The sequence below is a fragment of the Diabrotica undecimpunctata genome, chromosome 4 (genome assembly GCF_040954645.1).
Source record: "Diabrotica undecimpunctata isolate CICGRU chromosome 4, icDiaUnde3, whole genome shotgun sequence".
In the NCBI taxonomy this organism is placed as follows: Eukaryota; Metazoa; Arthropoda; class Insecta; order Coleoptera; family Chrysomelidae; genus Diabrotica; species Diabrotica undecimpunctata.
The window spans coordinates 14,007,554-14,020,345 of NC_092806.1; the positions used below are offsets into that span (position 1 = coordinate 14,007,554).

At 34.4% G+C, this 12,792-nt stretch overlaps 1 protein-coding gene across 5 annotated transcripts in view; it reads right to left on the reverse strand.

Moving 5' to 3' along the window:
- LOC140439213 (GTPase-activating Rap/Ran-GAP domain-like protein 3) overlaps positions 1-12,792 on the reverse strand; it is a 685,378-nt gene that overhangs the window by 136,345 nt on the left and 536,241 nt on the right. For all 5 annotated transcript variants that reach the window (XM_072528978.1, XM_072528977.1, XM_072528979.1 and 2 more), the window contains 2 exons: positions 9,206-9,275; positions 5,301-5,384 (listed from right to left, as the gene is read on the reverse strand). In XM_072528978.1, the coding sequence (XP_072385079.1) occupies positions 5,301-5,384; positions 9,206-9,275 (154 nt within the window). The remainder of the gene's footprint in view (positions 1-5,300; positions 5,385-9,205; positions 9,276-12,792) is intronic.

A 12,792-nucleotide genomic window follows, 5' to 3' on the forward strand; every position in this document is an offset into this window, starting at 1 on the left:
TGTGATATTTATAATTGATATTGTCAATATAAAGTTTGGTTACGCCAATATTTTTAACAAACATTTTTGGGAACAATAATACAAGCAGTTTGCTCTTGTAAATGCTCCTATACATAAATTTCACAAATTTTAGTTTAAAGAAGTAAATCATTAATTTTTTAGTACATTAAGTACTAGTATACTTAAAGGTAGTACTTCATTACAAATATTTTCATTAAAATTCTTGATTTTATGTAGTTGTAATAACGACTTAAGTCTATTCGGTTCACTTACACGGTTACGAATTAAGTAAATAAGCAACAATTCAACTGTCCTACTAAAAAAACTATATTTAGGTTAACATTGGGAGGGTAGAGGCAACTCAAAAATAACAGGAAATAGACAGATTTAAATTTCATAACTACGAAATTGGTGACTCTCGCTCCAACGGCGCTATAGCTCAAATCGAGCCTTAGCCTTCTCCAAACTATGCCTTTAACTTCTTCTCCAGGTTCTCATGTCTAGCAAATTTTTAGCGTCCGCTGCCACTCACCTTTTCCGTGGCCTTGCTTTTGGTCTTGCGCCCTGCATTTTACTATATAGGACTCTTTTTGGCAATCGATCTCTATTATTACTACATAACCAATCCATCGAAATCTTTAAAGTTTAACAAAATCTGGGATCGGTGCCTCTTTGAATAATTTGTAGAGTTCATGGTTGTACCCGGATCTCCATACTCCGTTACATTAATAGGACAAATATCTTCTTTATGACTTTTCTTTCGAAGACTTTCAGCTTTCGTTTTGTGTTTTCTGCCATCAACCATGTCCCGGATCCATAATATACTATTGGTTTTTAATAGTCTTGTAGACTCTGTTTTTATATCTTCAGTGCGTGTTTTTAGCGAAAAGTAAACTTTGTTTCTCTTTACTATTTTTCATTGAATTTCTGGTTTTTCTATTCCATAATCGATTATGGAATAGAAAATAATGTATTTCTTAGATATGTGAAACTTTCTACAGTGTAAATATCGTCCTCTAATTCAACTGTGCTTCTTAGCGCCTGCCTGTGTCAGTTTTTTTGTCTTTTGTTGTCTTTTCTGGTTTGCGAGACATGATGCTAATATCATCGGTATAGGCGGCAATCTGTATTGATTTATTTGTTAGGAGATTACCTCTTCCTATATTCAGCTGTCTTATCATATGTTCAAGAATCAAGTTGAATAGAGTCGGTGCCAGCCCGTCTCCTTGTTTCAATCCTTTGACTAATGAAAAGTTCTCAGTGAGCTCATTTTGTAATCTGATAGTTACTGTTGACGAGTCTATTGTTGCTTTTACTAGTCAGATGTATTTTTGGGGATGTAAAAGTTATGCAATATTTGATATACATTGTTTTACCAATGGAATATAAACGTACAGCAACATGTGATGCATTTGCTGTATTTGATTCCGGACAAGAAGGGGATCGTATTTTAATTTTTTTAACAGATAAAAATATGCAGTTGTAAGGACAGTCTAAACACTGGTACGCTAACCAGATATTCAAAACAGTGCCATCGCTGTTCTGTCAGTTATAAAATATTCATGGTGTTGAGGTGATCAGAGGGAACTTATTCGCGAACATTCAATCAGTTAAAAAAGTTAATTATTCATGTTTTAGAAGTAAAAACAATTACAACTGACTTCAAGAAGGCCTTTATAAACGCGGTGGCAACCATATTTCCGAATTTTTGACATTAAGGTTGCTTTTTCCACTTATGTCGGAGTTTATATCGTCGAATTTAACAGTGTGGTTTATAGGAACAATACGATTTGGATGCTAACTTTGCTGTACACTTAAAATGTTGGTTGCAAATGCATTTGTACCAGAAGCAGATGTAGGAACCGCATTTAAACAGTTATGTGGTAGCGACATATGACCAAATGAAGCACAACCATTAGTCGATTATTTTAAAGACACCTGGATTGGAAGCCCACAACGAAGAAATAAAAGAGAAGCATTATTTCTTATAAATATGTGGAATTGTTACACTAAAGTCCACCATAAATTTGCTCACCTAAAACAACTCTGTGGAGGGATGGCATCGTACTTTTTAACAGCAGCACATCATCCAACTATCTGGAAATTTATAGATGCGTTGTAAAGGGAACAGTCTATAAACAAAAAATAGTGCAATACCTCAGTAGACATAACACGCCAAATACAAAGAAGAAATAGAAAGAATCTGCACAAAGAATAAAAAGAATTGTGGATACATAATACGATGTAGATCATTTGATAAATTACTCACGTGCTATTGCACACAATTTACATTATTAAGAAAACTAGAAATATGAAAGCAAAAAATTTTAATCTAAAAAAATGAAGCTAAAAAAAATTAAAAAACCGGACAGAAGACTAAAAAGCCGACCTCCTTGTTGTGTCCTCTGGGTAACGCTAAAGGGCTTTCTAATTATTCGGTTATAGTAATTATTATTTAAATGGGAATAAGCCACAATTAAAGGTTAACGTACGTTTATTGACGTTTCAATTTCCACTTCGGAAACAGTTCTCAAAATACAAACATTATTGTTTGTAGTTTGGACATTGAAACGTCAATTAACGTACGTTAACCTTTAATTGTGGCTTATTCCCATTTAAATAATAATTACTTTAACATGCCACAAGAAAATAGCTTCAGAACAATATTCGGTTATGTCTGATAATAATATTTTAAAATAAATTAATTTTATACTAATTTAATTTCCGTGAATTTTTATTTCGATGAATTGCGTTCGCCAAACTGTGTTTTGGTGAAACGTTTATGGTGAATTTTCTGTCGACGCCCTTTTAGGAAGAACAACAAGGTTTTAGGTCGGGAAGATCTTGCACCGACGCTATATTTATAATGAGGCAAGTGCAAGAGAAATCCTTAGAATACAACAAACAGGCATATCTTTGTTTCGTGGATCTTAATAAGGCATTGGACAGGGTGAAATTAAAAGACGTTATCCACTTACTGTACGCAAGAGAGATACCTCTAGGAATAATCAAAACGATCTAAAATATCTACCAAAACAACACAATAAAAGTAAAAGTAGAAGAAGAACTAACCGACCCTATTGAAGCTGGCAATGGGATAAGACAGGGAGATTCCCCGAGTCTTCTATTGTTCAACGTGATTATGGATGAAATAATAAAAAAAGTAAGAACTAAAAAAGATACCAAATGGGAGAAAAATAACTTAAAATAATCTGCTATGCAGGCGACTCAATACTACTCTCTCAAAGTGAAGATGATTAACAAGGTATGCTGCACCAATTTAATATAACAGCCAGAAAATTTAACGTCATGTTAATTTCCCCAAAAAAGACCAAATGCATGGTTACAACAGTAAATTTACCAAGATGTAAATTGAAGCTGGAAGGTCAGATAATAGAACAAGTGATGGAGTTTAAATATCTAGGCATCACATTATCTAGCTACGGAAAGCTCGAAACTTAATATGACGATCAAGCGAATAGAGCAAACAGAGCCGCAGGCTGTCTAAATGAAACAATATTGTAAAATAAAAATATGGGGAAAGAAAAGAAAGGCAGAATTTACAAAACAGTCATCAGACGAATAATGACATACGCCTCAGAAACAAGACCTGACACAGAAAAAGGATGTTAGAAACAGCAGAGATGAAAACACTTAGAAAAATTGATGGTAAGACACTATGGGATAGAGCTAGAAGTACAGATGTACGACGTATATGCAATAGGAAGACGATCCCTAGGAAGACCACGAAAACAATGGAACTACAACTTACTGGAGGCACATTGAAAAACAGGCAGACTTATGTCTATATAAAAAGAAGAAGAAGAGCCCTTTTAGGATAACATTAGACTGGATGCTCCTGAGACATAGTTTTAATAAAAACTTAAATTAGAATACTAAATCAAAAGTACTGGGAAATAGACCCTCTAGATATATTAACTTAATTTAGTACACAGACAGCTCCAAAACTGACAGCCGAGTTCCACAAGCTATATTGCGATCGACCTAAGTTTTTGACATACAAACTAATGTAACTAATGGAACTAATATATTAAGAAGTAGATAATAGTACAATTAAGATCTACTTCGATAATCAAGAGTCTTTAATATCACTTAGTTCGGCTCAGGTTAATTAAAAAGTTGTGAGGGATGAAAACAATTATGCCAATAAATTGGTTCTTTGCATGTCCGCTACTATTAGGCCCGGAATTATTTTTAGAATTGCAACCAAGAAAAAGAAACCATCAATCATTGATCAAGTGTTGCAACAGGAGTCACTTGTGGAATTGTGGAAAAACAAACCAGGAGATAAACTAGCTAAATAGTTCATTAAATGACACTCTGGTTAAATTAATTACTGACTTCTAAGCCACAGTTTTAGAAAAATTATTAATGATAGGGGTCTTTAGACCTGTCGCTGTAGACAGTAGATGTAGGCTTGACAGAGAACAATATTTTTTGGGTGTCTAGAACTGCATTATATATTTCATGCCACTGTTAAGGGCTTAAAAGGTTAAGGTTTTAGTACTCGGGGAGAAAAACCAATGTGGCATTTCGTAAGCTGTTTTAAATTGGTGCTCCTGGTCTTTTCTTTTTTTTGTGGCATAGATTTTCGTCATTCAGCCAGTCTCGAAAGGTTATAATATATTCCTTAAGAAAGTATATAAACACAAGTACAGATTATTTCTCTCAGACAAATGCACAGCGATATCCCTAAAACGAAATAGTCGAATAATTAATAGAAGAACACGTCGAAGGAAAATACAAGGACACTCGCTTCTCGTCTAGGGGTCCGTCAAGACATTTATTTTAACAGACAAACAATACTGGACCACGGATAAGGTATTGTTACACATAGGATAAACAAAGGGTAGAAGTCTAAATCTATACACTCTTGGTCCTTGGTCAGTAGATCAAAAGAAGATAGCAAAAATAAAATGGAATGAAAAAAGAAAGAATGTCAGGGATACGAAATTTGAGATAAACTGTTAGCTGAAATCACCCCTTTAAATTCGCGACCAAGATGGCCTTGGTGATTTCCAATTTTCCATAAGGGCAACATATTAAGAAAAATTAAAACCATCCTTACGTAATCAGTATACATAAAACAGCACGTGATGTCTTCTTGAAACTTTCCTGTTATCTGAATTATTAGATACGGAGTTAATACTGAGCTCTGATGCAGTCTTATCCTCACATAAAATTTATCAAGCCTTTTTACAAAAGTAACATTACCACATCTTGACTTTAATGAAAAATAAAAGAAATAAAGATATATACAACGAAAATATAAAACTTACCTCATCCTTTTCACCAGGCGAGTCTCCATTTTCTATCCTAAATCGCCTACAGTGTTCTTGGCCATCGACTTCGGGTTGCTGTAACTGAAACACAAATATTTTCATTTTGTACATTTAATAACGTCTGTGCTCGCTAAAGGAGCGAAATCTTTTATCACAAAGCAAGGGCCTCGCATGATGTGGATTTAGCTTTAATTTATGCTTCGTGAGAGCTTTGTATGACTGTCGAGACTGACAAAAACGAGGAAATGTTAACATTTATAAAGCGTTCGAAGATTTATTTACAGTCGTTATGAATCTTATATTAATTTATACTTTTTCGTATCTCACGGGTATTTACGTTTGGCTGTAAAAAATTTAAACTTAAGATTTAAGATACAGGGTGCAATACAGAAGACAAAACTGATCAAACATTAAGATATATTGTTTCTGCAAAAAATGCGAAAAACGTTTTTTTTTAGACAGTTTAGCGTTAACAAAAACTGTTCCAAACCGTGTTCAAAATAATACTTCTGAATTTGTTAATTTCAACAATTTGATGCATAATTTGATTTTCGATATATACAAGAGTAAAATAAGTAAAAACAAAAACTAGGCAAGTGATTAAAAGAGGTATATAAACAATATACCAACAATAAGTGAAAAAATCCATAAAACAGATTAAAAGTGACTATGAAATATGCAATATGAAATAAGTATGAAATGTTAAAAAGAACAAAATGAACAAAATGAATGAAATTGACCAATGAGTTCTTACTATTATACGGGCCAGAAACTCTCACTCACACAAAAACTTCTTCTTCTTAAAGTGCCCTCTCCTCAATGGAGGTTGGCTACTACAATTTTAAAATCTTCTCTATCTTCAGCTGTTCTTATTAGCTGTTCAAAATTTAGCCCTGTCTATTGTCGGATGTTTCTGAGCCACGATAGTCTTTTCCTTCCTGGGCCTCTCTTTCCCTCGATTTTTCCTTTCACTATAAGTTGGGCATATTGGTACTTATTATTTCTCAGTATATGGCCTAGGTATGATGTTTTTCTAACTTTTACTGTGTTAAAAAGTTCTCTTTCCTTGCGTATTCTATGCAGCACTTCTTCGTATGAGGTATGCGATGTCCATGAAATTTTGAGCATTCTCCGGTAGATCCACATTTCAAAGGCCTCCAATTTATTTACGGTTGATGTTTTTAGGGTCCACGTTTCAACTGCATATAGAAGAGTCGACCAGACGTAGCATTTTGATAAACGTAGTCGAATTTCGAGTTTTATTCGAGAATCACAAAGCAGTTTTTTTATTTTTTCGAAAGATTTTCTGGCCTGTTCTATTCTCGATCTTATTTCTAGATCAGGATTTAGGCTGCTATCGATCCAACATCCCAGGTACTTAAATCTATTGACCTGTTCTAAAATGTGCCCATTTATTGTGCAAGGTTGAGGTACGTTTTGGTTTTTTCGGATTGACATCACTTTGGTTTTTTTAATGTTTATTTTCATACCAAATTGCTCACAGGTCGAGTTGGTCTTGTCGATGAGTCGTGTAGACCTACGTCGGAATCCGCAATTAACACTGTATCATCGGCGTATCTGATACTGTTGATATTTACGCCATTCACCTTGACTCCATCCTTGGAATCCTCCAATGCTTCTTTAAATAGAAACTCGGAGTAAAGATTAAATAGCAGAGGCGACAGAACACATCCCTGTCTAACTCCCCTCCTAATTTCTACTTCTGCGGATGTGGAACCTTCGATCCTAACTCTGGCGTTTTGCTTCCAGTACAAGTTTTTTAAGAATTTGATGTCTTTTCCATCTAAACCGACTTCTTGCAAACGTTCTAATAGTAGGTCGTGACTTACTCTATCAAATGCTTTTTCGAAGTCTATAAAGCATATAAATATATCTTTCTGTTGGTCGTAGCATTTTTGGGCGAGAACTAGTAAACTGAACAGGGCTTCTCTCGTTCCCATGCCGGCTCTGAATCCAAACTGATCGTCTCCGATGATTGTTTCGCACTTTCTATAGATACGATTATGTACGATTTTTAGTAGGACTTCTACTGCATGACTCATAAGGCTTATCAGACGGAACTCATTGCAGTGTTGTGGGTTTGGCTTTTTTGGTAGTGGGATGAATATTGACTCCAGCCAATCTTGGGGTATTTTACCTGTATCGTAAATGCGATTGAATAAAAGAACAAATATTTCGATATTTTCTTCGCTGATTAATTTTAACGTTTCTGGGTATATTCCGTCTGGACCTGGGCTTTTATTTGTTTTAAGATGATTAATTGCATTTATGATTTCAGATTTCAGAATTGTTGGCCCTTCGTTGTTATTTTCCAATCTTGGTTCTTCTCGTATGTCGTGAAAAAGAATTTTAATATAGTTTTCCCATTCTTTCAGTTTGTCTTCCGTTGATTCTAGCAGTTTGCCATCCGTGTTCAGCATGGTGTGAAAAGTCGTTGTCTTCGTAGTCGATGTAAACTCTTTTACCTTTTTATGTAAATTAAAAAAATCGTGCCTTTGTTGTAGTTCTTCTATTTCCACGCATTTTGTTTCCAGCCATTTCTCTTTTGCTTCGGTTATTTTTTTTCGAATTATTCTATTTAGTCTTTTGTATTCTCCGTCCTTGTCATTTTTTCCTTTGGATTCTCTTCGTTTGTTCATTAATTGTAAAATCTCTTCTGTCATCCATTCCTGTTTGTTATTTCTAGGTGTTACTTTTAGATGTTTTTCCGTTACATTGTTCATTTGTTCTTTAATAGTTTTCCACTCATGAAAGAACCTTAACCTTAATGTGAACTTTTTAATGTGTCGTTTAAGAGATGTTTTACTGAAGTTTCCACATATTCCATAGGAAGGTCTAAAATACAACTTTTTTCCAAATTTAAATCTACAGCAACTTCTCCAGAACTAGAACTTTTTCTGTGACATGAGATTACTTTTAAAAAAGTAATACTTTGACATCAACTAATTTTTAACAAATTGAACTACTAGCAGATAGTGGGTTAATGACAACATTGTACTTCTAATTTTACTCCTACGTCAGAGTAGATCTTTTCTGTCAATTGACAGAATTGACAGAAAAGTACATACACCTATCTCGGTCATGAAATCAGAATAAGCAAGGATTATCAGACCTGTGAATTTCAACGACGAATAACACTTGCTTGGGCGGCGTATGGTTCACTAAGAGACATCTTTAAGAGCAACATTCCGATAGCTATGAAACGGAAGACATTTGACCAATGCGTTCTTCCTATTATGACATACGGAGCAGAAATTCTTACGCTCACAAAAACAACAGCACTAAAAATTCGAGTGGCACAAAGGCGCATGGAAAGATCGATTCTCGGCGTGACAAAAAAAGACAAAATAAGGAACCAAGACCTAAGGAAAAGAACAGGTATTACTGATGTTGTCGAACGTATAGCACAGCTGAAATGGAATTGGGCAGGTCACATAGCGAGACTAAAAGACTCAAGATGGACCAGAAAACTAATTGACTGGCGCCCAAAAGAGGACAAACGCAGCAGAGGACGACCACCAACACACTGGATGGATGACACTAAACCAATATCCAAGAAATGGCGCACAGAACCGTGAAAAGTGGAAAAAAATGGGAGAGACCTATGTCCAGCAGTGGACAGAAGAGGTTGCATCATGATGATGTCAAAGTAGATATTTTTTGGTGTTAACCCTATTTTAAATTTATTTTTGGATAAAAAGTAATAATATTTTATAAAAGTAAGGCATAAAAAGTATAAAGTAAACAAAATGGAAACTCCTTAAAGTACATCAGTACATCTTCAGTTATTCCAATAAATGACAACTTAGGAATTAAAAATAAAATTACTAAGGAGACCAAAAGAGATCAAAACTCAAAAAGGAATGATATCGGATACATACCTGCTCCACAGATCCATAATATCGTCTAGAAAATACTCCTCTTCTTGATATAAGGTCGCTAGCTGTTGAACTGAAACAAAAAAATATAAATTACTTTACTTTATAGACGGTTATGTTGTTGGTATTATGTAAATAAACTGTTAAATTGAAATAAATAAGCGATGAATTCGACAGTTAGAACAAACAACAACTTGGGCACATATAATAAAAATAACAAACTTAAACATGGCATGGTTAGAAACTTAAATGTGTGTAAACTGCCTAAAAACTTATATCAGTCAAAATGGTAGAACTACTCACAAACGTATAGCAGAACATAAAAGGGCTTTCATTAATAGAAAAACTGATTCTACGTACGCACTTTACCTTCTACAATATATTCATTCTTATAATGACGAATTATAAATTTTTCACATTTGAAATAATGGCCTTGTCCTTGTAGGGGATGTAAGTTAAATATTATTTGAATTTCACGTTGTCTAATAATATAAAAACAAATCACTTAACCTAAGCTGTATTGTAGAAAAAAAAAGACATGTAAAATATTTTAGAAACGAGAAATTTAAAAATAGCGTCCTTGTCCTAACGCCGATGTGATGAGACACTCCGAGGGTCGCCCTTCTTCTCCTCGCAACTACCTGGAGCCCCTTTTGAGGGTTGTAAAATGAAGATCGGGTATAACTTAATCGAAACTGTATTATACGGAGTTGCTCGAAAGTTTTAACAGGTCTTAAGCTATCTTTATTAGAATCTATGGAGATTAACAAATTAAAAGATACAGACATAATTCAGAATGACCAACTTGAGACAAACAGTTCTCCCCTCCTTAACTTATTCAGTTGAAGACTAATAAGTGTAAAAACATACCAAAAATAGATCTCGTTGGAAGGGCACTCTGCCAAAAGCTGTAGTGATAATACTTTATAATAAATGTGGTGGAAGTGTCAAAAAAAAGTTTTTATTGTTTTGTTGTTAGACAAAATTTTAATTTGTAGCCTTCCTAGAAGTTTTAAAAATAGTTTTCAGTGTTTTATTGTTATATGAAATAAATAAATTTTGTAATATAATTTATTTCAGTTCAGTCTATAGAGTCAATGATGCTAGAATTATATTAGGCGCTGCCTATGGAATTGATGATAATCTGCTTATTGCCATACCAATATAGCTATTTTAGTGTATTGCTGTATATTATTGTAAACATGGCAATTCTGATCTTATTTGCGGCGCTTCTGAATAGTTCGACCGATGTGAGCCCGAACCACTTCCTCAGATTTTGGAGCCACGAGTGTTTTCTCCTGCCTGGCTCTCGCTTACTGTCTATTTTTCCCTGGACAATCAATTGCAGTAGACGGTACTTATCGTGTCTCAATATGTGGCCTAGATATTCAAGCTTTCTTTGTTTAATTGTATTCACGATTTCTTTCTCCTTTCCGATTCTTTGGATTACCTCTGTGTTGGTGACATGTTCGGTCCAGGATATACGAAGAATGCGTCGGTACACCCACATTTCGAATTTTTCTAGTTTTCTCGTGAGCGTCTCCGTCAGCGTCCAGGCCTCCACACCATACAGTGAGATCGGAAAAATGTAGCATTTAACTAGACGTAGTTTTAGGGAAAGAGACAAATCCCTGCTTGTGAGGAGCTTTTTCATATTGCTAAATGCTCTAGCTCGTTCTATTCTCGCCTTAATTTCTGTGGCCTGTTTCCATTTTGCATTTACGTTGGTGCCAAGGTACACATAAGATTCTACATGGTCAATTAGTATGTTACTTATCCGTAACTGTCGAGCAGGCTGTTGCTTCCTGCTTATCAGCATCCACTTTGTCTTCGTGAAGTTGAGGCTCAGGCCGTATTCCTCACTAACTGAATAAACTCTTTCCATTACCTGCTGTAATTCGTCTATGGTACTGGCAAGGATCACCGTGTCGTCGGCATATCTTATATTGTTCGTTAACTCGCCGTTTATTTTTATGCCCTCATTTGCATTTTCCATACATTTATTAAATATTTCTTCGGAATAAATATTGAATAGGAGTGGGGATAATATACAACCCTGACGGACACTTCTTTTGATCTGCACACTTTTAGTGAGTTCGTTGCCAATTTTTGCTCTTGCTGTTTGACCCCAGTATAGGTTTGCCACAATTCGAATGTCCTTGTCGTCAATACCTGTCTTTCGCAGAATATCTATCAATTGTTCATGATTGACATTGTCAAATGCTTTTCTAAAATCCACAAAGCACAAATACACGTCCTTATCAACGTCTCTACACCGCTGTATAAGCACCTGGAGAGCGAAAATTGCTTCTCTAGTTCCAAGTGCTTTCCGAAAGCCAAACTGCGATCTATCAATATTTGACTCACATTTATCATATATTCTTCTATGAATGATCTTAGTGAACGCTTTAGTGACATGATTAATCAAGCTTATAAGCCGGTAGTCATCACAGATCTGGGCATTTGGTTTCTTCGGGATTGTAATAAATGTTGACTGCAGCCAGTTCTCCGGGATTTTACCGCTATTATATATGTTGTTAAAAAGTTCAACTAGATATATATATATATATATATATATATATATATATATATATATATATATATATATATATATATTTATGATGGTTTGTATTAATGTAATAGTGGTAGTACACGCCAAACATAAATTTAACAACGTGTATTCCTTACATGTTTGGGAAATTTAGTTGGCGCTAGCCCACCGCCGAGCCCCGTTTCTACGTGGCTCGATTAATATCCGGATTAATAACAGCTCCATAAGCGTATTGTCATAAATGTGATATAATTGATTAAGTTCGAAAAGGGACTTGGGCTTGTAATATCCTATACCCATGTGGCGTAAAGTAATATCATATATCCCTGCCTAGAAATATAATATACTCTGTGGAAAAGCGATGAAACATTATCACATCAAGGACCGTTTTCATCCTTAAACCCGTGCCGATATAATTTAGAATATATTTAAAAGATACCCTCCTTAGTTGACATCGGAGTCTTGGGTATAATTAATATGGACCACTTTATTCTATTTCAATAAACTTATTAAAGAACGTATATATATATATATATATATATATATATATATATATATATATATATATATATATATATATATATATACACTTCTCCAAGAAATTAACGCACCACTTCAATAAATCAATTTTATTTGTAAACAGGCAAAGAATAAAAAATAAAACTTCACCAGATTTATTCTACATTTTATTATTAATTATAACAATTTGTCTAATCATCAGAAAATGTTGAAGTACAGGAGAAAAAAAAATACAACGGAAAATTCTAAAAAAATATTGATAAGAAAAGTAAATTAAAATATGAAAAAAGTCTTAATAACGAGTGTTTCCACCTCTACTACGTATAACAGCTTCACACCGTTGGCCCATACTTAAAATTAATTGCCGTATTTGATTTTGGTTTAGTTCTCTCCAAATCTGGATCAGCCTTTATCCCACTTCCTGTAAGTTGTTTGGTTGGATCGGTGTCGCTCTTAATCGCCTACCAAGGATATCCTAGAGATTTTCAATCGGATTTAAATCCGAACTATGTGCTGACCA